Source organism: Ascaphus truei, chromosome 20 (genome assembly GCF_040206685.1).
Source record: "Ascaphus truei isolate aAscTru1 chromosome 20, aAscTru1.hap1, whole genome shotgun sequence".
Taxonomy (NCBI): Eukaryota; Metazoa; Chordata; class Amphibia; order Anura; family Ascaphidae; genus Ascaphus; species Ascaphus truei.
Window position 1 is genome coordinate 18,456,235 of NC_134502.1, and position 24,216 is coordinate 18,480,450.

Consider the following 24,216-nt stretch of genomic DNA (forward strand, 5'->3'; position numbering starts at 1 on the left):
AGCTGTGTGTGGGTCACAGTGACAGATAGCTGTGTGTGGGTCACAGTGACAGATAGCTGTGTGTGGGTCACAGTGTAAGATAGCTGTGTGGGTCACAGTTACAGATAGCTGTGTGTGTGTCAGTGACAGATAGATGTGTGTGGGTCACAGTGTCAGATAGCTGTGTGTGTGTGAGTGACAGATAGCTGTGTGTGTGTCAGTGACAGATAGCTGTGTGTTGGTCACAGTGACAGATAGCTGTGTGTGGGTCACAGTGTAAGATAGCTGTGTGTGGGTCACAGTGACAGATAGCTGTGTGTGGGTCACAGTGACAGATAGCTGTGTGTGGGTCACAGTGACAGATAGCTGTGTGTGTGTGAGTGACAGATAGCTGTGTGTGGGTCACAGTGTCAGATAGCTGTGTGTGGGTCACAGTGTCAGATAGCTGTGTGTGTGAGTGACAGATAGCTGTGTGTGTCAGTGACAGATAGCTGTGTGTGTGTGTGTGTGTGTGTGTGAGTGACAGATAGCTGTGTGTGTGTCAGTGACAGATAGCTGTGTGTGTGGGTCACAGTGACAGATAGCTGTGTGTGGGTCACAGTGACAGATAGCTGTGTGTGGGTCACAGTGTCAGATAGCTGTGTGTGGGTCACAGTGACAGATAGCTGTGTGTGTGTCAGTGACAGATAGCTGTGTGTGGGTCACAGTGACAGATAGATGTGTGTGGGTCACAGTGACAGATAGCTGTGTGTGGGTCACAGTGTCAGATAGCTGTGTGTGGGTCACAGTGTCAGATAGCTGTGTGTGTGTCAGTGACAGATAGCTGTGTGTGTGTGTCAGTGACAGATAGCTGTGTGTGTGTCAGTGACAGATAGCTGTGTGTGGGTCACAGTGACAGATAGCTGTGTGTGGGTCACCGTGACAGATAGCTGTGTGTGTGTCAGTGACAGATAGATGTGTGTGGGTCACAGTGTCAGATAGCTGTGTGTGTCAGTGACAGATAGCTGTGTGTGTGTGTGTGTGTGTGTGTGTGTGTGTGTGTGTGTGTGTGTGTGTGTGTGTGTGTGTGTGTGTGTGTGTGTGTGTGTGTGTGTGTGTGACAGATAGCTGTGTGTGTGTCAGTGACAGAAAGCTGTGTGTGTGGGTCACAGTGACAGATAGCTGTGTGTGGGTCACAGTGACAGATAGCTGTGTGTGTGTGACAGATAGCTGTGTGTGGGTCACAGTGACAGATAGCTGTGTGTGGGTCACAGTGTCAGATAGCTGTGTGTGGGTCACAGTGTCAGATAGCTGTGTGTGTGTCAGTGACAGATAGCTGTGTGTGTGTGTGAGTGACAGATAGCTGTGTGTGTGTCAGTGACAGATAGCTGTGTGTGGGTCACAGTGACAGATAGCTGTGTGTGTGTCAGTGACAGATAGCTGTGTGTGTGTCAGTGTCAGATAGCTGTGTGTGTGTGTGAGTGACAGATAGCTGTGTGTGTGTCAGTGACAGATAGCTGTTTGTGGGTCACAGTGTCAGATAGCTGTGTGTGGGTCAGTGACAGATAGCTGTGTGTGTGTCAGTGTCAGATAGCTGTGTGTGTGTGTGAGTGACAGATAGCTGTGTGTGTGTCAGTGACAGATAGCTGTTTGTGGGTCACAGTGTCAGATAGCTGTGTGTGGGTCACAGTGTCAGATAGCTGTGTGTGGGTCACAGTGACAGATAGCTGTGTGTGTGTGTGTGTGTGTGTGTGTGTGTGTGTGTGTGTGTGTGTGTGTGTGTGTGTGTGTGTGTGTGTGTGTGTGTGTGTGTGTGTGTGTCAGATAGCTGTGTGTGTGTCAGATAGCTGTGTGTGTGTCAGATAGCTGTGTGTGTGTCAGTGACAGATAGCTGTGTTTGTGTCAGTTACAGATAGCTGTGTGTGTGTCAGTGACAGATAGCTGTGTGTGGGTCACAGTGTCAGATAGCTGTGTGTGGGTCACAGTGTCAGATAGCTGTGTGTGGGTCACAGTGTCAGATAGCTGTGTGTGAGTGTCAGATAGCTGTGTGTGTCAGTGACAGATAGCTGTGTGTGTGTGTGTGTGTGTGTGTGTGTGTGTGTGTGTGTGTGTGTGTGTGTGTGTGTGTGTGTGTGTGTGTGTGTGTGTGTGTGTGTGTGTGTGTGTGTGTGTGTGTGTGTGTGTGTGTGACAGATAGCTGTTTGTGTGTCAGTGACAGATAGCTGTGTGTGGGTCACAGTGACAGATAGCTGTGTGTGGGTCACAGTGACAGATAGCTGTGTGTGGGTCACAGTGTCAGATAGCTGTGTGTGTGTCACAGTGACAGATAGCTGTGTGTGGGTCACAGTGTCAGATAGCTGTGTGTGTGTCACAGTGACAGATAGCTGTGTGTGGGTCACAGTGACAGATAGCTGTGTGTGGGTCACAGTGTCAGATAGCTGTGTGTGTGTCACAGTGACAGATAGCTGTGTGTGGGTCACAGTGACAGATAGCTGTGTGTGGGTCACAGTGACAGATAGCTGTGTGTGGGTCACAGTGTCAGATAGCTGTGTGTGTGTCACAGTGACAGATAGATGTGTGTGGGTCACAGTGACAGATAGCTGTGTGTGTGTCACAGTGACAGATAGCTGTGTGTGGGTCACAGTGACAGATAGCTGTGTGTGTGTCAGTGACAGATAGATGTGTGTGGGTCAGTGACAGATAGCTGTGTGTGTGTCAGTGACAGATAGCTGTGTGTGTGGGTCACAGTGACAGATAGCTGTGTGTGGGTCACAGTGACAGATAGCTGTGTGTGGGTCACAGTGTCAGATAGCTGTGTGTGTGTGTGTGTGTGTGTGTGTGTGTGTGTGTGTGTGTGTGTGTGTGTGTGTGTGTGTGTGTGTGTGTGTGTGTGTGTGTGTGTGTGTGTGTGTGTGTGTGTGTGACAGATAGCTGTGTGTGGATCACAGTGACAGATAGCTGTGTGTGTGTGTCAGTGACAGATAGCTGTGTGTGTGTCAGTGACAGATAGCTGTGTGTGTGTCAGTTACAGATAGCTGTGTGTGGGTCACAGTGTCAGATAGCTGTGTGTGGGTCACAGTGTCAGATAGCTGTGTGTGGGTCATAGTGTCAGATAGCTGTGTGTGGGTCACAGTGTCAGATAGCTGTGTGTGTGTCAGTGACAGATAGCTGTGTGTGTGTCAGTGACAGATAGCTGTGTGTGTGTCAGTGTCAGATAGCTGTGTGTGGGTCACAGTGACAGATAGATGTGTGTGGGTCACAGTGTCAGATAGCTGTGTGTGGGTCACAGTGTCAGATAGCTGTGTGTGTGTCAGTGTCAGATAGCTGTGTGTGTCAGTGACAGATAGCTGTGTGTGTGTGTGTGTGTATGTGTGTGAGTGAAAGATAGCTGTGTGTGTGTCAGTGACAGATAGCAGTGTGTGGGTCACAGTGACAGATAGCTGTGTGTGGGTCACAGTGTAAGATAGCTGTGTGGGTCACAGTGTCAGATAGCTGTGTGTGTGTCAGTGACAGATAGCTGTGTGTGTGTCAGTGACAGATAGCTGTGTGTGAGTCACAGTGACAGATAGATGTGTGTGGGTCACAGTGTCAGATAGCTGTGTGTGTGTCAGTGACAGATAGCTGTGTGTGTGTCAGTGACAGATAGCTGTGTGTGGGTCACAGTGACAGATAGCTGTGTGTGGGTCACAGTGACAGATAGCTGTGTGTGGGTCACAGTGTCAGATAGCTGTGTGTGTGTGTGTGAGTGACAGATAGCTGTGTGTGGGTCACAGTGTCAAATAGCTGTGTGTGGGTCACAGTGTCAGATAGCTGTGTGTGTGAGTGACAGATAGCTGTGTGTGTGTCAGTGACAGATAGCTGTGTGTGTGTGAGTGATAGATAGCTGTGTGTGTGTCAGTGACAGATAGCTGTGTGGGTCACAGTGACAGATAGCTGTGTGTGGGTCACAGTGACAGATAGCTGTGTGTGGGTCACAGTGTCAGATAGCTGTGTGTGGATCACAGTGACAGATAGCTGTGTGTGTGTCAGTGACAGATAGATGTGTGTGGGTCACAGTGTCAGATAGCTGTGTGTGGGTCACAGTGTCAGATAGCTGTGTGTGGGTCACAGTGACAGATAGCTGTGTGTGTGTGTGAGTGACAGATAGCTGTGTGTGTGTCAGTGACAGTTAGCTGTGTGTGGGTCACAGTGACAGATAGCTGTGTGTGGGTCACAGTGTAAGATAGCTGTGTGGGTCACAGTGACAGATAGCTGTGTGTGGGTCACAGTGACAGATAGCTGTGTGTGTCAGTGACAGTTAGCTGTGTGTGGGTCACAGTGACAGATAGCTGTGTGTGGGTCACAGTGTAAGATAGCTGTGTGGGTCACAGTGACAGATAGCTGTGTGTGGGTCACAGTGTAAGATAGCTGTGTGTGTGTCACAGTGACAGATAGCTGTGTGTGGGTCACAGTGTAAGATAGCTGTGTGTCTCTGGTCTCTCCCTCAGTTGCTGGCTGGATCAACGTTTAATCTGGAGCTTCATTGGGCCGGTGTGTGTGTTCATCACAGTAAGTTTACAATGTCAGACTGTCTCACAACTAATGACTGACTGTCTCACACCTAATGTCAGACTGTCTCACACCTAATGACTGACTGTCTCGCACCTAATGACTGACTGTCTCGCACCTAATGACTGACTGTCTCGCACCTAATGACTGACTGTCTCGCACCTAATGACTGACTGTCTCGTACCTAATATACAAAAAAAAACACTAGATGGCGCTCATACACTCTAAAAAACACACAACTTAAACCATGCAGTGATATATAGTGACTAGTGATATCAAAAATAAATCAAAAATAAAGTGCATGAAGTGATAAATAGACACTCAAACCCTTAAGGACTATTTCACGGTCCGCAAAGTAACAGGAAAAGGAATCAGGGGAGCGTCAGTGCCTAAGGAAAAAATGTGATACTCGCATATGTTAACAATACATATGTTAACAATACACATACACAGGCAGAGCTCTCATAAGAGCACAGTGAGGCTAGATATTAATGATCACTAAGTATCAGAAATATTAGCTGTGTATGGGCATCTCTAATGACCCATACACACAGGAACATAAATAGGAGGTAGGAATCCAAAAGAGAGACACCAATCCAATACTTAAAAAATGTAGATATTTATCCAGCATTGATAAAAATTGGAGGCTTACAGGATTCCGGAAAGGTAACAGCAAGTTTGTACACATGAAGGTTCACTCGAGTCGCGTTCTCGGGATCTCTGCACGATGCTGCTTCCTCATCCGGTCTCCGACCTGCGCTGCTTCAGGGGGCCGATACGTCACTTCCGGGTTCTTCAACTCGTATTGCGGACGCCACCGGAACTCCACAGCAGGCTCTCTCCCTCTGGATCTCACACGAGGGGTTACGCTCTACTAGTTTCGCCGTACGTAGTGACGGCTTCGTCAGGAGTGATGTTACCCCATAAAGAGATGCTATTTGTACCCTTTACTTAATGCTGACCTTTCCTCCTATTGGACAGCAAGTAAATTGGTGATTGACTACATATGTCCTCCCAATCTTCACAACACTGTTATACAATTAACCTTTAAAATACACAACAATGTTTATACACTTCAAAGTAAAATACATCTTTATTAATAAAAAACCCATTCTAAAAATTCACGAAGTGGCCTAATATACAACTGTGCTATTTTTGGAATTGTATATAAAATATATAAAAGACATAAAATCTAATAAAATCGCTCAAAATCTAACTTCTAATATATGTTGAAACGGCGATTGTTGTATCTCAAAATAAAATAGGGAAAAAAACAATTAGTTCACAATAAGTGCATTTTCAACCTCATTTTGCAGTCTAAAGCAATTTATTGTCTAAAACGATTTATTTTTACAGTTTTTTAAAGGAAAGCACTTAGCTCAAAATCCACATTAAGACCTAGTGGTACAAGTGTTTGCAAAGTGAAGATCCAGAAGCTTTCTCTTTTTTTAAGAGCAGCTTGTCTGTCTCCACCTCTCCAATGTGTCAACACTTGTTCTATAACTGTAAAAGTGAGCCCAGATGTGTCCCCATTATGTTTTTGTAAAAAATGGTTGGACAGGTGATGTGTAGTAACACCTCTCCTCACATTACCGATATGCTCAAGTATACGTATATTTATAGTTCTTGTTGTTTGGCCCACATATTGTAATCCGCATGGACAGGTGATAAGATATACCACATAATTAGATTTGCATGATAAAAGTTGTTTTATGTTGTATCTTTGCCCTGTGATATTTGACACAAAACTAAATTTATCCTCTGGTCTATATTTACATGCAGTGCATGTGGTACAACCATAAAAACCTTTGGATTTTGTTAGCCATCTGTTCCCCTCACTGGTTATTTTAGGTAGGGCACTGGGGGCTAATTTATCTTTCAATGATTTGGCTTTTCTGAAGATCACATTTGGGTTTTCAGGGACAATCTCTCCTAGCACAGGGTCATTTTTTACAATGTGCCAGTGCTTTTTAATTATTTTGGTAATCTTATCTGATTGTCTATTGTAATCTGTCATAAATGAGTACTCAAAAGTTTTATTTGATTTAACCTTCTTGTTCTTACTCAATAAATCATTTCTATCCAAATCATTGACTTTTTTAATGGCATCCTGTATGATCACATCATTGTAATCTTTTTCTAAAAACCTTTCTTGAAGAAAGACAGATTGTTTTTGAAAGGTACTTAAGTTACTACAATTCCTTTTAATGCGTCTTATCTGTCCATATGGGACATTTTGCAGCCATTTCGGATGATGACAACTTGTGGTGGATATGTAATTGTTTATATCTACACCTTTGAAGAAGGTCTCTGTTTTTATTGTCCCTTCCTCAATGAAAATAGTCAGGTCCAAGAAATTAACTTTTTCCTGACTATATTCACAATTAAATTTTAAATTGAGCAAGTTGTCATTAATATAGATAATAAACTGTTTAAGGCTTTCTTCATTACCTTTCCAGATAAACATAATATCATCTATATATCTACGCCATAGGCACAAATTCGCACCCAGCTCTGCAATAGACCAAATATGGTCTTCTTCCCATGCTCCCATAAGAAGATTTGCATAGCTGGGTGCAAATTTCGTGCCCATGGCGGTGCCACATTTTTGCAGGTAATATACCCCCTCAAACAGAAAATAATTATGTTCTAGGATGAACTTTATGCCATCTAAAATAAAGTTGGCCTGTTCATTTGGCATATCTGGATCTTTTGATAAGGCCCTATCCACAGCTTCATGTCCATCTCTATGATTTATACACGAATAGAGGGAGGTAATATCACAAGTTACTAGATAACATCCATTTTCCCATACTTGACTTTCTAAGATGCGCAAGATATCCGTTGTGTCTTTAAGATAGGAAGGAAGTTTAGTGACATATTTTTGTAAATATATGTCTATATAAGCAGATAGATGTGACGTTAAAGAGTCAATCCCCGCTATTATGGGCCTACCAGGTGGATTTGTAATACTCTTATGGAGTTTTGGTAGGTAATAAAATATGGGTCTAACAGGATTTTCTCTGTAGAGAAAGCTATATTCATCACTGTTAATGACTTCTTCTATCTTACCTCTATCTAACAGGATTTTAAGTTCTTTTAAAAAATCTACTGTTGGATCTTTTTTTAAGGGTTGGTATGTATTCACGTCACCTAGAATTCTTTTAGATTCTGTGATGTAATCATTTCTGTCTATAATTGCTACACCGCCCCCCTTATCAGCTTGTTTTATAACAACGTTGGTATCTTCTTGTAGCACTTTTAAGGCCTTTCTTTCAGAGATGCTCAAATTGTTTTCAAACTTAGTATCAGATTTAACTAGTTTTTCAAAGTCTTTTAATATAAGTTGTGAAAATATGTCTAAATTCTTACCTTTCACATACTTTGGATAGAACGTTGAAGGTAATTTTAGGCCAGAGTGTATTAACATTGGTCTATCTTCTAATGTTACAGGTGACTTAATCACATCTGATGTAGTTACAAGATTATCGGCAGTCCTTTGTTCTACATCTTTTAGTCTAAAGAATCTTTTTATAGTCAGTTTTCTTAAAAACCTCTGTGCATCCACAAATAGGCCAAAATTATTTGGACCTACTGTTGGTGCAAACTTAAGACCTTTTGACATTAGTGACTTTTCCGATTCTGTCAGTGGTTTTGAACTTAGGTTAAAAATATTATTTCCTATTTCTTGCTTTTTTTGAGATACTTCTTTTTCCCTTCCTCTTCCCCGTTTTCGTCGGGTCTTGTTCTTTTCCTTTCTGACGAGGGATCCCTCTTCATTAGGGGAGCATAATGATTTGCTCCCTGAAATGAAGTGGACCCCCCCTCCCCTAAAAAATCCTTTTTATTACCATTTTTGGGGGCATGTTTTGTAAATAGTTTCTCTTTTTGAACTTCTCTTTGTTCTTTCCTAGAGTTTGTTACTATTTCTACTTCAGAATCGAAGTCTATACTTATAGTTCTTTTAGGTGTTTTACTTACATTAATCTGAACTTTATCAGGTCCTTTTGATGTTTTTGGAGGATTAGATTTAATTCTCCAATTTCCTCGTTCAGGACTCTTTCTGTTTTTATTTCGTATATCCCTTGTATTCTTACTAGATTTACTATTTTCCCTTGATCTATCTCTTTTTTGAAAGGATTTCTTAGGGTTTTTTTTAGTAGATTTGGCAGATAAAACTTCAGGAGTTTTAATCTCTTTAGGATTTGTTTTCTCTTCCAGATCAGGTTTCCTAGGAGGTCCATCTTTATAGTCCTCTTCATCTCTCAGAAACTTTTTAACTTTCTTAGTGATGGTTTCCTTCCTGATCTTATCTAATTTATTTTGCAGATGAATGTCTTTCTCTTTAAACTGTGTTGTTTGGTTTAAATTACCGATCCTTAGTTCTATTTCATCGATCTCGACATCAATCTGCAAAACATGATTTCTCTGCTGTTCAATAATTAATCCCATTAGATCTTGTGAACATTTTTCTAGCAGATTATACAATTTCTCAATGAAAGCCTCATCCTCTAGATCTATAGATGGGTGTTTTTTGAGTCTTAATCCTCTTGGGACTCTGCCACTTATAATGTACTGTTCCAAAAAAGTGTAGTCCCAAATTTTTTTAATATCTTTGATAAATAACTTCTCCAATTTCTCAAATTCTGATTCCAAAGTATGCGACTCTTCAACTATAGTATCATTGTAAAAAATGACCCTGTGCTTGGAGAGATTGTCCCTGAAAACCCAAATGTGATCTTCAGAAAAGCCAAATCATTGAAAGATAAATTAGCCCCCAGTGCCCTACCTAAAATAACCAGTGAGGGGAACAGATGGCTAACAAAATCCAAAGGTTTTTATGGTTGTACCACATGCACTGCATGTAAATATAGACCAGAGGATAAATTTAGTTTTGTGTCAAATATCACAGGGCAAAGATACAACATAAAACAACTTTTATCATGCAAATCTAATTATGTGGTATATCTTATCACCTGTCCATGCGGATTACAATATGTGGGCCAAACAACAAGAACTATAAATATACGTATACTTGAGCATATCGGTAATGTGAGGAGAGGTGTTACTACACATCACCTGTCCAACCATTTTTTACAAAAACATAATGGGGACACATCTGGGCTCACTTTTACAGTTATAGAACAAGTGTTGACACATTGGAGAGGTGGAGACAGACAAGCTGCTCTTAAAAAAAGAGAAAGCTTCTGGATCTTCACTTTGCAAACACTTGTACCACTAGGTCTTAATGTGGATTTTGAGCTAAGTGCTTTCCTTTAAAAAACTGTAAAAATAAATCGTTTTAGACAATAAATTGCTTTAGACTGCAAAATGAGGTTGAAAATGCACTTATTGTGAACTAATTGTTTTTTTCCCTATTTTATTTTGAGATACAACAATCGCCGTTTCAACATATATTAGAAGTTAGATTTTGAGCGATTTTATTAGATTTTATGTCTTTTATATATTTTATATACAATTCCAAAAATAGCACAGTTGTATATTAGGCCACTTCGTGAATTTTTAGAATGGGTTTTTTATTAATAAAGATGTATTTTACTTTGAAGTGTATAAACATTGTTGTGTATTTTAAAGGTTAATTGTATAACAGTGTTGTGAAGATTGGGAGGACATATGTAGTCAATCACCAATTTACTTGCTGTCCAATAGGAGGAAAGGTCAGCATTAAGTAAAGGGTACAAATAGCATCTCTTTATGGGGTAACATCACTCCTGACGAAGCCGTCACTACGTACGGCGAAACTAGTAGAGCGTAACCCCTCGTGTGAGATCCAGAGGGAGAGAGCCTGCTGTGGAGTTCCGGTGGCGTCCGCAATACGAGTTGAAGAACCCGGAAGTGACGTATCGGCCCCCTGAAGCAGCGCAGGTCGGAGACCGGATGAGGAAGCAGCATCGTGCAGAGATCCCGAGAACGCGACTCGAGTGAACCTTCATGTGTACAAACTTGCTGTTACCTTTCCGGAATCCTGTAAGCCTCCAATTTTTATCAATGCTGGATAAATATCTACATTTTTTAAGTATTGGATTGGTGTCTCTCTTTTGGATTCCTACCTCCTATTTATGTTCCTGTGTGTATGGGTCATTAGAGATGCCCATACACAGCTAATATTTCTGATACTTAGTGATCATTAATATCTAGCCTCACTGTGCTCTTATGAGAGCTCTGCCTGTGTATGTGTATTGTTAACATATTGCACTATGCGAGTATCACATTTTTTCCTTAGGCACTGACGCTCCCCTGATTCCTTTTCCTGTCTCGCACCTAATGACTGACTGTCTCGCACCTAATGACTGACTGTCTCGCACCTAATGACTGACTGTCTCGCACCTAATGACTGACTGTCTCGCACCTAATGACTGACTGTTTCTCTCCTATCTCCCTCCTCTCTTTCTCTTCACACTTTCTCTCCCTTTTCACTCTTCCACTCTCTGTTTCTGTTCTCTTCTCCCCTCGTTCTCTCTCAATCACTCTCTTCTTCACCCTTTAACCCCCACTCTTTCTTTCATTCCCCATCTCTCTCTCCCTCACTCTCACACACTCTCTCTTCCCTTCCTCGCTCTCTCTTTCTTCAGATAAACACCACTCTCTTGATCCTCACATTTTGGCTCCTCCGTGAGAAGCTCTCGTCTCTGAACACAAACGTCTCGACCCTGAAGGACACTCGGTGAGTCTGAGAGACAGCCAGAGACAAAGTGGCAATCAAAGGCAGAACAAAGTGACCGGAGATAGAGAATGTCAGCCAAAGACAGAGAGAGAATACCATAGATAGAGACACAGCGAGACAGAAATGTAAAGACAGAGCACAGTCAGAGACAAAGAAACAGCCGGAGACAGAAAGAGACCGTGTTTGGAGTGACGTTTTGCAGGTCTATGGTAGTGAAAGGGCCGGGGTCGTAATGCTCTTCAGATTCCTAGCTGTGAAGGGATGAAAGTTGTGATGCACGCCTAGTCTCAGATGGTGAACATATTAGACTTGCAATGCTCTGCTGGTCCCTGGCTGTGAAGGGTTGAGGGTTGCAATGATCTGCAGGTCTCTTTTAACCCCCTGTCTCCCCGCAGGCTCCTGACATTCAAGGCCCTGGCCCAGCTTGTCATACTCGGCAGTACTTGGAGTTTTGGCCTCTTCCAGTTTGGTTCTGGGGCCCTGGTCATCTCTTACATATTTACCGTGTGCAACAGTCTGCAGGGCGCCTTCATCTTCCTGGTGCACTGCCTGCTCAACCGCCAGGTCAGGCCACGGGTTACAATGTGACACAAGCATATAATATATCTGTGTCTGTGTTCGATAATCATGATACATATATCATGTGTGTGACATGTGACATGCTATGTCCGGGTCACAAGCATGCGGCATTGTGTCTGTATGTCATACTTGTGACATGGCAAAACATACATGTGACATGTTACACGTGAATAACACTGGTGCAATGTTACCTGTGTGTTTAATGTGATATGTTTGTGTGACATGTCAGTGACGCTATATGTGTGTGACACATGTCACATGTTTGTATGGCATGTAAGAGCATGATTTGTGTATTACATGTTATATCTGTATTGATGGTAGTATTTCATTTAATAAGCATAAGAAATTATAACTGCTGTAATACTTTGTATATCCACCAAATTGTGGTGTTTACCCTGTAATTCTCTATACTGTATGTCCACCACATATTGCTATTATTAGTAATTATCTATATAGCCACAAGATGGTGCTATTTGTTCTGTAATTCTCTATATAGCCACCAGTTGCCGCGATGTATCTGTAATGCTCCATATTTCCAGCAGGTGGTGCTATATACATGTAATTCTATATTCCACCACTAGATGGTGCTATTTATCATTTCATTCTCTATAGCTCAGCCAGCTGAAGCTATTTACCTTCTAATTTTTTATTGAAGTGAAACTTCTTTAGTGGCACCTAGTCAATTTTGATGGAACAAAACTCCTTCATGGAGACGAAAATGTGAAACGGAAATGACGTCACGCTCCTAACGGCCGCCATTCCCCCCACACGCCCGCTGACATATGCCGCACATGCGCAGTAGTGATGGCGCCGCTGACGAACGGCACGCATTCGCAGAAGTGGCTGGCAGCAGCGCCGTTCCCCCCACACGCCCGCTGACATATGACGCGCATGCGCAGTAGTGATGATGCCGCTGACGGATGCCACGCATGCGCAGAAGCGGCTGGCATCGCTCAGTTTTCCGGCACGCATGCGTAGAGGCTTCTAGAGCTTGGCAGTGCGTTGCGCATGGGCAGCAGAGGAGAAGAGAGCGCAGACCACCCACACCCCCTGTCACACCCCCTGTCACACCCCCTGTCACACACACTGTCACACGCACTGTCACACACCAATGTCACTCACAAACACACACAAACACACACACACAGACATACACTTTCACACACTGTCACACACAGACACACACACATATTCACACATATTCACACACACACACACACACACACACACACATGTTGCTGACAACACATAAAGAAGTTTTACTTACTATGTGCGTGCACAGCACACACAGCTTTTTTTTATTTGTCCATCAGATTAATCTATGCACTCTGTAATTCTGTATATCTCCACCAGATGGTGCTATTTAACCAGCCATTTTCTACCTCTTCACCCCATTGTACTGTTTACCCTGTGATTACCTACCCATTCACCAGAGTGTGCTATGTACCCGGCAAATCTCTACATATCTACCAGATAATGCTATTTACCCTGTAATTCTCTGTGTCTCCAGCAGATGGTGCTATTCAACCTGTCATTCTATAAATATCCTTCAGAGGATGCAATGTGCCCTGTAATTGTCTGTAACTTCCCCATGTGGTGTTATGTACCCTGCCATTCTCTATATCTTCCCCGTTAGTGCTATTAACCCTGTAATTCTCTATATCCTCCTTGTTAGTGCTATTAACCCTGTAATTCTCTGTATGTCCACCATATGAAGCAGTTTCCCTTGTAATTCTATAGATTTACACCAGATGGTGCTATTTACCCTGTAACCCATATATCCACCAGATAAAGCAATATACACTATAATTTTCTATATATCCACCAGGCTGTGCTAGTTACCCTGTGATTATTCATACTGTATATATCATTGTATTGTATTGTATGTCTTTATTTATATAGCGCCATTAATGTACATAGCGCTTCACAGCAGTAATACATGTGGTAATCAAATAAATAACAGATAATATAAATAACAGATCATGGGAATAAGTGCTTTAGACATTAAGGAAGAGGAGTCCCTGCCCCGAGGAGCTTACAGTCTAATTGGTAGGTAGGGAGAACGTACAGAGACAGGATGAGGGAGCTCTGGTAAGTGCGTCTGCAGGGGGCCAAGCTTTATGTATCATTTGTTCAGAATATCCACAGTGCTATTCATATGCTTCTTTAAGCAAGTGTGTCTTAAGGTGGGTCTTAAAGGTGGATAGAGAAGGTGTTAGTCAGATATTGAGGGGAAGGGCATTCCAGAGGTGTGGGGCAGTCAGTGAGAAAGGTTTAAGGTGGGAGAGGGCTTTAGATACAAAGGGGGTAGAAAGAAGACATCCTTGAGAAGAACGCAAGAGTCTGGATGGTGCATAACGAGAAATTAGGGCTGAGATGTAAGGAGGGGCAGAAGAGTGTAAAGCTTTAAAAGTGAGGAGAAGAATGGAGTGTGAGATGCGAGATTTAATTGGAAGCCAGGAGAGGGATTTCATGTGGGGAGATGCTGAGACAGATCTCGGAAAGAGTAGAGTGATTCTGGCAGCAGCATTTAGGAGAGATTGTAGGGGAGACAGGTGAGAGGCAGGAAGGCCGGACAGCAGGAGGTTACAGTAATCAAGACGGGAGAGAATGAGGGCCTGAGTCAGAGTTTTAGCAGTCGAGCAACAGAGGAATGGGCGTATCTTTGTTATATTGCGGAGGAAAAAGCAACAGGTTTTAGAAATGTTTTGAATGTGAGGGGCGAATGTGAGAGAGGAGTCGTGTGACCCCTAGGCAGCGTGCTTGGGCTACTGGGTGAATGATGGTAGTTCCAACAGTAATGTGGAAGGAGGTAGTAGGGCCAGGTTTGGGAGGAAGTATGAGGAGCTCTGTTTTAGCCATGTTGAGTTGAAGGCGGTGGAGGGCCATCCAGGATGATATAGCAGAGAGACATTCAGAAACTTTGGTTTGTACAGCAGGTGTAAGGTCGGGTGTTGAAAAGTATATTTGTGTGTCGTCAGCATAGAGGTGATAATTAAACCCAAAAGATGTTATTAGGTCACCTAGAGAGAGTGTGTACAGAGAAAAGAGAAGAGGTCCCAGGACAGAGCCCTGGGGTACCCCCACAGAGAGATCAATAGAGGAGGAGGACGTGTTAGCAGAAGAGACACTGAAAGTACGATGGGAGAGGTAGGATGAGATCCAGGATAGAGCTTTGTTCCGAATACCAAGAGTATGGAGAATGTGAAGGAGATGGTATTCCAGTTTGGTGCTATTTACACGCTATATATACAGTGCAATTCTCCCTCAAATTCTCTTTATTTCCACCAAATGAAGCTATTTGCCCTCAAATTCTTTATACATCCATTTAATTATTATTAATATTAATCATTTATATTGTTTATTTGTAAAGTGCCAACATTTCCTGCAGCACCGCACCATGTGGGTATAGAGTGGTGTAAATTACATAAATAGAGGGACGTACCAAAAAAGGACGAACAAGCGTAAACAGATACAAAGAGGAAATACAGGGCCATGTTAAGACTCTCACACTCTCTCACACTCTCATTCTCCCCCTTATGCACCCTCTCTCTTCTAAACACACATACACACATTCTCCCCCTCGCTCTTCTAAACACTCACTCTCCCCCTCTTTTCTACACGCACACCCTCTCCTTCTCTCTTCGACAAACGCTCTCTCCCCCTATCTTTTGTACACACACTCTTCCCCTCTCTTTTCTACATACACACTCTCCCCCTCTCTTCTACACACACTCTCCCCCTCTATTTTCTACACACACACTCTCCCCCTCTTTCTTCTACATACACACACTCTCCCCCTCTTTTCTACACACACTCCCTCACCCTCACACACAGACACACACACACACCCTCTCTCTTCTACACACAAACTCTCCCTCTCTCTCCTACACACACACACACTCTCCCCCTCTCTTCTACAAACACACACACACTCTCCCCCTCTCTCCTACACACACACACACACACTCTCCCCCTCTCTCCTACACATACACACACACACACACTCTCCCCCTCTCTCTCCTACACACACACATACACACACACTCTCCCCCTCTCTCCTACACATACACACACACACACACACACACACACTCCCCCTCTCTCCTACACACACACATACACACACACTCTCCCCCTCTCTCCTACACACACACATACACACACACTCTCCCCCTCTCTCCTACACACACACATACACACACACACTCTCCCCCTCTCTCCTACACATACACACACACACACACACACACACTCCCCCTCTCTCCTACACATACACACACACACACTCCCCCTCTCTCCTACACATACACACACACACACACACTCCCCCTCTCTCCTACACATACACACACACACACACACTCCCCCTCTCTCTCCTACACACACACATACACACACACACACACACACTCCCCCTCTCTCTCCTACACACACACATACACACACACACACTCCCCCTCTCTCTCCTACACACACACATACACACACACACACTCCCCCTCTCTCTCCTACACACACATACACACACAGACACACTCTCCCCCTCTCTCTCCTACACACACACACATACACACACACACACACTCTCCCCCTCTCTCTTCCACACACACATACACACACACACACTCTCCCCCTCTCTCTTCCACACACACATACACACACACACACTCTCCCCCTCTCTCTTCCACACACACATACACACACACACACTCTCCCCCTCTCTCTTCCACACACACATACACACACACACACTCTCCCCCTCTCTCTTCCACACACACATACACACACACACTCTCCCCCTCTCTCTTCCACACACACATACACACACACACACTCTCCCCCTCTCTCTTCCACACACACATACACACACACACACTCTCCCCCTCTCTCTTCCACACACACACATTTTTTTAAAGGGAGCTGCCAGCGCGCGGCAAAAATTCCAACAGTGAAAATGGCAGAGAGAGCGCGCGCTCTTAGCTTGGGGACTGCGGTGCTGTGCTGACCCGAAGCTCCCTCCTCTTGTCGGCCAGAACTTGAATGCAAATTCTGGCACCGACAGGAGCAGGGGGAGGAATGATCGCAGCAACCGGGCTGCTGCTGCTGAGCTAAGGAGCTGCCGAGTCACTGCTGCGTGGGGCGCCACCGCACCACCGGGCCTGGGACAGCTGGGAGAGATGTCCCAGCTCTTCCCCCCCTGGTGGCAGCGGGACCCCTGAGGGGTGCTCGTGGACCCCCGGTTTAAAATCACTGCTCTATACAGTCAGCAGCTATTGGTATTTATTCTAAAATTCTCTAAATCTCCACCAGATGGCGCATTCCCCCCATTAATTTTCTATATCGCCACCAGATTGCGCATTACCCCCCATTAATTCTCAATATCTGCACTAGGTGGCGCTGTTGGTCCTGCAATACTTATCGTCTCCTTTTTGCCACGCACAGGTGAGGGAGGAGTACCGCAAAGCATTCCGCAGGCTCAGCGCGCGCAAATCTGAGTCGGAACTGGCGTCTGGCAGCACCGTCCCAATGACGATGAAATCGGTGAGTCCCAGTCCCGCTATTGTCCCTAGCCTCCCTCTTCCCGCACTCTGCACCTGGCTCTGCCACTGACTTTACATTGTTACTCCTCTGCAGAGCGACGCGTCGGAAGCAGCGAAACCAGACGTGGTTGCACATTCCTGCTCTGCTAATTGAGAGGAGCCTCACAATGAGCGCGGTGCTTCATTCCCCAAATGCTCGGACTGTACACTCATGTCCCCTTTTCTGTACACCCAATAAATCCCAATCCAATGTGGCACCTCCTTTTATGTTCTGGGTCTATCCTGAGTCAGCCTCATATGAGGCGAGTTAGCTGGGACTTGTTAGGACCTTGTTGGGATGATGCATTGGCTGCTACTTCATCAGGGTTACAGCAAACATTATTACCCCTATTAGCGAAAGTTAGTTAGTTAGTGTCAGTGTAGATAGAGCTCTCTGATTGGTGCTCGCTCTGCCCCCTCCCTCTGGAGTTTAGAGGAGGGGCACACAGCAGCAAGGCGTGACTTCGGCTCCGCTCTGAGCCAATCACAGAGCAGGTAGGTGCGGCTCTTGCTTTCGCTGCTGTTTCTCACAGAGCATCTTTTGGTGGTTTCACATTTGCCGCTGCTGTTTTGGCGCTTAGAATCTGAGGACCAGATTGGCTACTGGGTATCTTATAGTATTTCAGATTCATTCATGAAATACTCCAGCCAATCCGAGCGTGGGAATTATACAACCAGCCAATCAGCTGCCTGCCAGTCTTCCAAAGCCGGGCAGTGAGTTCTTCAGAATGGAATAAGGGCATGTGTGAGTTTGCCACCATAGCCACTTATTATTCTAGGCGACTCTATGTCTGGGGAGGTGACTACTTGCCGGGAGGGCTAGTATTCATCCCAGGACATGGATACTTCACCCAACCATCCAGCTCTAATGGCTTTCACACTTCTGGGGCAAGTGCTGCTTTAAAGTCCGGACCTAGACCAGACCCGCTGGCACCAACTTGGTAGCCATTTGGTCTCTCGGGTTCCTGGGATTGAAAATTCCCCGTGCATGTTACAAAGCATAATACATATTAAACATGCCCATTTAATAAAATATACTTTAATACTGTGTCTTGTTAAAAATGACTGAGTCTTTCTTTGGTGTCAGGAATAGAATAAGAAAATGTATTCTCTCTACTCCCACTAGCCATATCCCTGCCACACTGCAAAAAACTGACTTTACATTTTTACACAAAATAAAGCTTGCAGCTTTATCCTATAGCTGGAGAACCCCCTGAACCCCTGAACCCCTATACCACGTTCAGGGTGACTTGGGCATTAACTGGGCATCCCCCCTTATACGAGGGGCCCCTGTACCATTCTGGGGATACCTTGATCCCCTATGCCCCTTTTAACTTTCCGGGTCTGTGCTGAAAAAGAACGCTGTGACGTTCGAAACGCGTTGGATGGGTCTCTTGTCACATTAAAGTGCCCTTTTAATCATTTTTTTCCGTTTTGGGTCCTTCCTGCTCCGTTTTCGCTGGTGCGCTTTTTGGTCTCCCTTTTCCGGGTCTGTGCTGAAGCAGGAACTCCTGGCAGTGAGCTGCAAGAACGTTTTCAGGGTAGGATTTTGACCAGAGCATTGTGCTTCAATGTATCCAAGAATCTTATCTGACTCCCGGCTACATGTTTGGGGAATCCAGTAACTCTGGAACCCTGCTACATAGCCACAATCTGACAAGACTTTCTTCGCAAAACCCACCCTGACACTCATAGTCTGGCAACCTCTGCTTGCTGGCACTCCTGGAAAGGCAACAACATAAAAATTCTTTATTGTCCCATATTTTACATACAGTCACAGTAATGCTGACACTCTAGGACCCCAAAATGTGGATATGGGGCAACCAAGCGGGATTGACCTTTATTAGTGAGCGTGGTTACTCCTTCACCGTCACAGCCCGGCATTTCAATGAAAGGAAGCATCGCCTTGTGACCCTCCGCTGTATGACTATTTTACAGGCACATGTCCCCACCAGGGGAGGGGATAGGAGTAAACTTTTATTGCAACTGGGGGCGAAAATGATATGCAAACTCGGTACCATGTCACCTAGAGGTCTTAATGAGGACCCCAACTTTGGATGCTTTTTATGAATTTACCAGAAATAGAGACTGTTGCTTGACAATCATTTATTCAGAGCATTATGAGCTAGATATAACATGATTATGTGTGTTGTTATGCTTTTTTGCTCCTGCTGTACAGCATCTTGTTGTGTATTACAATTGTACAATGCGCATTTAAGTTCCACTGATCTGCTGTCTCCTCATTTACAATGGCTATTAATCCAATTTACCCATATATATGCCTCCTCACTGTCTATTCACTGTTCCCCCGCTTTTCTAGGCTTGATGCGATGTTTGCAGGTGCAGTTCTCTGCTTTCCCTCGGCAGTTGGGGCTGCGTGCCCCGTGCAGGAGTTTTTGCAGAGTGCGCATGCGCAGGGCATTGCCATGGCGACGGAGGATGCTTTCTCCAGTCAGCTGCAATACAGACAGCTGATGCGCTCCCCGTCGGTTTCATATCCGATGGCTGATTCAAAATGGCCGCCGGCTGTAGATTGGAGATTGTCAGGAGGGACGTGACGCGGACACCATTTGTTTTTGTTTTTATTGATTTCTGGTAATTGGGGCATTGGGTATAAAGTCACTCAGGACAGAGGTTTTACTGCACACACCCCCTGAAGAAGATCCCTCCACGGGATCGAAATGTCGGTCTTATGCGTCTGCTCAATACACTTTTTTGATACTTACTACTGAGTGCTGCCTCTTTCTTGCTGTTCTGCTGGATGGTAATGACACACACAGATTCCCAACAAGCTCTGAGAAACCCCAACCATTACCACATAATATATATATATTTGCATATAAGTGTCACAAGGAGTGCTAGTGGGCGTGGCTAAATGTATACAACAAAAAAACTAAATTCCCAAAGCTACTTCCAATGTGACAAAAATACACAGTGCAATAGCTATATATCTCTTGTAAAAGGGTCATTTAGTTTAACCCTTTGGCCAAAGCGTCTTAAGCCTGCTGCCACTTACAAGGCAGGACCGTAGCAGGTCCAAACACTCACCTGGGTTAAAATGTGTATTAACCTGTATAATTACAGTAAGAATAATCACAATGGATCTGCCGTAACCTGGCAAAATGAAACTGACCTGCCAATTTGGAAAGTGGGGTGGGGCAAGCTTAAACCTTGGGGGGGATGGTAATGACACACACACACACACACACACACACACACACACACCAAGAAGCAGAAGCGCGTGCCCCATAACATGAAAACATTGCAATTACTTAAATTGAGGAGTGAATAGCTGTCATGCGCTCTGGCTTGCGCCGAATGAGGAACACACTGAATGAGTGTGAGTGGGCTGAAGGTGAGGCATATGGAGCATCATGGGACTACTTGGGAGGTCGGGGCTCAGGGGCAAAGAAAGCAATCTTACCTCTGTCAGCTCATCCGTCCTGGGTCCTGTAGCTCCTCGGTAGCCAGTCCCGCAGCGTGCCTCCGGCAAGGTGAGTGTGAGGAAATGAAGAGGAAAGATCCGGTGCGACAGCAAACAGCCAAATGACGTCAGATCCACAGTTGAATGCAGTAGCTTTATTGGTATGGACACACACAGGTAAAAACAGCTACTGCATTCAACTGTGGATCTGACATCATTTGGCTGTTTGCTGTCGCACCGGATCTTTCCTCTTCATTTCCAATTACTTTAATTGACACAGAACAATAAAAAACTAAAATACATTACTATTGATAAAATATAGAAAACATGACTTAAAGGGAGATTATATGAAATGTAAACAATTGAGCTTTTGTAAATAACCATATGTAGCCAAGACTGGTTTCTGGCTACCCGTCTGCCCTTCTCCTGGCAGTAAGCCCTGGTAAGAGCAGGCCAGCCAGGACTAATCCTGGGTGTTCCGCAACCCCAAGCAGCGTTAGTGAGTCACAGGGGAGGCGGTGTGACTAGGCCAATGTGTTCAATCAGGGACTCAGGCCTGGTTCCTGCTTTTCTTGTGCTTAAGGGGCTGCACTACCCAAATTAGTCAGTTGTCTCTACCCTTGAGAGAGACAGGTTCTCACCCAGAAGTGAGGATTGGCTGTGCACTTACTGCATTCTCCTCTTGGGGAGTTAGGAGTGAGACCATACCTCTAACTCTAATAGGGAGTCAGGGAAGAGCAAGGACTGCTGTGGGGGCCCTGTACCTGCAGTGGAGGTCCAGGGTACATCCTGAGGGTGAAACCCCAAGAACTGCTGTAATCACTGTGTGAGCTGTGTATGCTGACCATCTGCAGTGTGTACAATAAAGTGTGATCCTGTTCCAATATACCTTCTTGCCTGAGACGGCAATCTATCAGGGGGAGAGGAAGTAAGTACTCCTGCAGGGATTGTCTCCACATCCCTGGGGCCTGCAAGAGATGGAGGCACTCTCACCCTGAGTATGAATCAATTACTACCCCAGAAGTCTGTTATGTTCTCCCCTACAACAACGCGGGAAGCTCAGATCTACTGTGACCAGGCAGGTATGCACCACACCACACCGTGTAGCAGTGAAATCTCCCAGAAGGGTGTGGGGGGGGGGGGAACATGTGTTCAATTTGGAGGCGTTGCTGAGAGCATCAGGACAGGCTTTCAGCGAAGCAAAACTGAAAGATAATAAGGTACGCTTCCAGAGCAAGTGCAAATGAAGAAGGGAGGCTAGGTGTAGTCAGGGGGAGTAGAAACCCCGCAAAGAATGACCTAGATGGCCCTATCAGGTGAATGGTCTGGAGACATAAGGCTATTGCTGTTCTAAATTGCCATGAGGCGGGTAGTCGGGATACCTAGGCGGTGCCCTGGTCAACTTGGTTCCAGGGACACCTGAATAGGATCCGCGATTCTGGCAGCCAAAAGGGGTGGCATGGGATTACTGCACAGGGAAGAGCCCAGAGTACTAATAACCACAGAGTACTTGTACTGGACTCCAATTGTTTGCAGTGTACTGCAGAAAGGGTTTTGCCTAGCCTGGGTTACATTGATGTCCCACTTGTCAGAGACTACCATATGCTGCAGATGTACCAGGAGAGTGGGCCCTTTGCAAAAACATGAGGGTTGCACTGTGCTGAATCACTTTATTCCACTCAAAGTGGCGGCTACCTGGCAGGGGAGTGCACCACGTGGACTATGCGATCTAAAATGGTGGTTCACGCCGAACTGGGAGACCGCGTGGTCAGTTTGCAGAAAGTTGCAAGCTTTCCTCTGCAAAGCCTGTGCTGGGCTCGGGGCGAAAGCAAGAGCCGCGCCCACCTACTCTGTGATTGGCTCAGAGCGGAGCAGAAGTCACGCCTTGCTGCTGTGTGCCCTTCCTCTAAACTCCACCAGAGGGAGAAAGCTCTATCTACACTGAGGGAGGAGCCAGACGTGAGCTACCGCACCCTCAGTTCCTGGGAGCTTGTGAACAAGACAGAGCTCTTTACTAGTGCTTCTGCTCAAAGTAGCCCAAAGAAATTGCAGTATGGCTGAATGTCGTTTGACCTTGTATCAATTTCCAGGAGGCTTCCTGGTAGTGGAGATAGCCGGCCAAGAATTTCTGCGGTGCCTGTGCTTACAATGCAGGACACCCGGAGGTGAACCGTGTACTACGGCTCGCTGTATGCAGTGCGGAACCTACTACCTATGGCTGGTAGTACCGCGCATTGCTATTGGTGCTCAGCCGGAAGGCTCCAGAGCTACCCTAGTCGAGGTGGAAGGAATCGACGCTACGACCACCAAGGGCCCGTGTGCCCTAACGGACATTCCAAAGGGTCCGTGCGCCCCATGTGCCCCGGTTCCTGAGGCTGGAACCCAAACACCACCAGACGATGTGACAGGCCTAGGAGAGACCAGAGCATGTCCCCTGGTGGCATCGGAGCCAGAAGGCTTCAGACCTATTGCCCCCAGTGCGGTTGAAATGATGCGGAACCTCTCCCAGAAAGAGCCATCACTACCACTATCATCGGATGATGAAGACAGCCTTCAATCTGTGGTGATGCGCCAACCGGCAGACCACTCCAGTGATCCTGTAAAAAGACAGCCACCTACCTGGGAAGCAGAGAGGCCGAGTCCAGAGGTCACGAGACAGCAAGCGTTGGTGTGGCCTGAACCGTGGAGAAGCCCCAAGGACGTGGAGGATCCCAGTGCCGTCGAGGAGGTACTTGCAATTATTCCGGATGACCGGATGACCATCGTGAGGCAGCAGAGCGGTGAAAAACCATCCCCTTACTTCCTACAGGCAGCAACGGAGAAATCCAGAGATGAGGCCTTGCCAGGCGCGACCTTCCGGTACCACGTCCTGCGGATGATGTACTTCTGGTGCAGGACTTGGACCTGTACCGAGATCCCGCGATGTCTCCACCAGATGACATCACTTCTGTGTCGACCGCCGGAGCAGACTGGGACTTTGCTGTGACCGCTCCAGTGAGGACTGCAATCTCCATAGAAGACATGGAATATTATATGCACAAGGTTACGTGCCGAGGAAGGAGGAAGCCTGTGAACCCAGTGCCCAAGAAGACCTCAACTGTTCGTGGCTTAGGAAGGCTCAAGGACTTTGCCCCAGACACTGTTGCTTCCAAGGCCCCAGCCCCTAGCCCCATTGCCACTGCCCCTATCCCTGTCCCATCTACTTCGGGTTCCCAACATAGTCACTATGGGTCAGTGGGTAGGAAGAAGATCCCCAAACCATCTACTGACTATTGGGACTGGTTGGAATCAGTTGAGGGGTCAGAGGGTGAAATTCCTGCCTCCAGTAGGATTCCTGTAAAGAACCTCAATTCATATCGGAAATTGTTTAAGAGCAAGTCTAGCAACTCTCCTTCCTGTCCCTCTGGTACTTCTGGTGTGTCCTCTAGGGTAGATACAGA

At 45.5% G+C, this 24,216-nt stretch overlaps 1 protein-coding gene across 1 annotated transcript in view; it reads left to right on the plus strand.

The window, feature by feature from the left end:
• Positions 1-20,053, plus strand: part of LOC142470965 (uncharacterized) — a 155,384-nt gene extending 135,331 nt beyond the window's left edge. Inside the window, exons 41-45 of the mRNA XM_075577770.1 lie at positions 4,446-4,506; positions 11,100-11,191; positions 11,587-11,755; positions 17,216-17,314; positions 17,408-20,053. Coding sequence (XP_075433885.1) covers positions 4,446-4,506; positions 11,100-11,191; positions 11,587-11,755; positions 17,216-17,314; positions 17,408-17,467 — 481 coding nt within the window. The 3' untranslated portion in view covers positions 17,468-20,053. The remainder of the gene's footprint in view (positions 1-4,445; positions 4,507-11,099; positions 11,192-11,586; positions 11,756-17,215; positions 17,315-17,407) is intronic.
• The last annotated feature ends 4,163 nt before the right edge of the window (positions 20,054-24,216 follow it).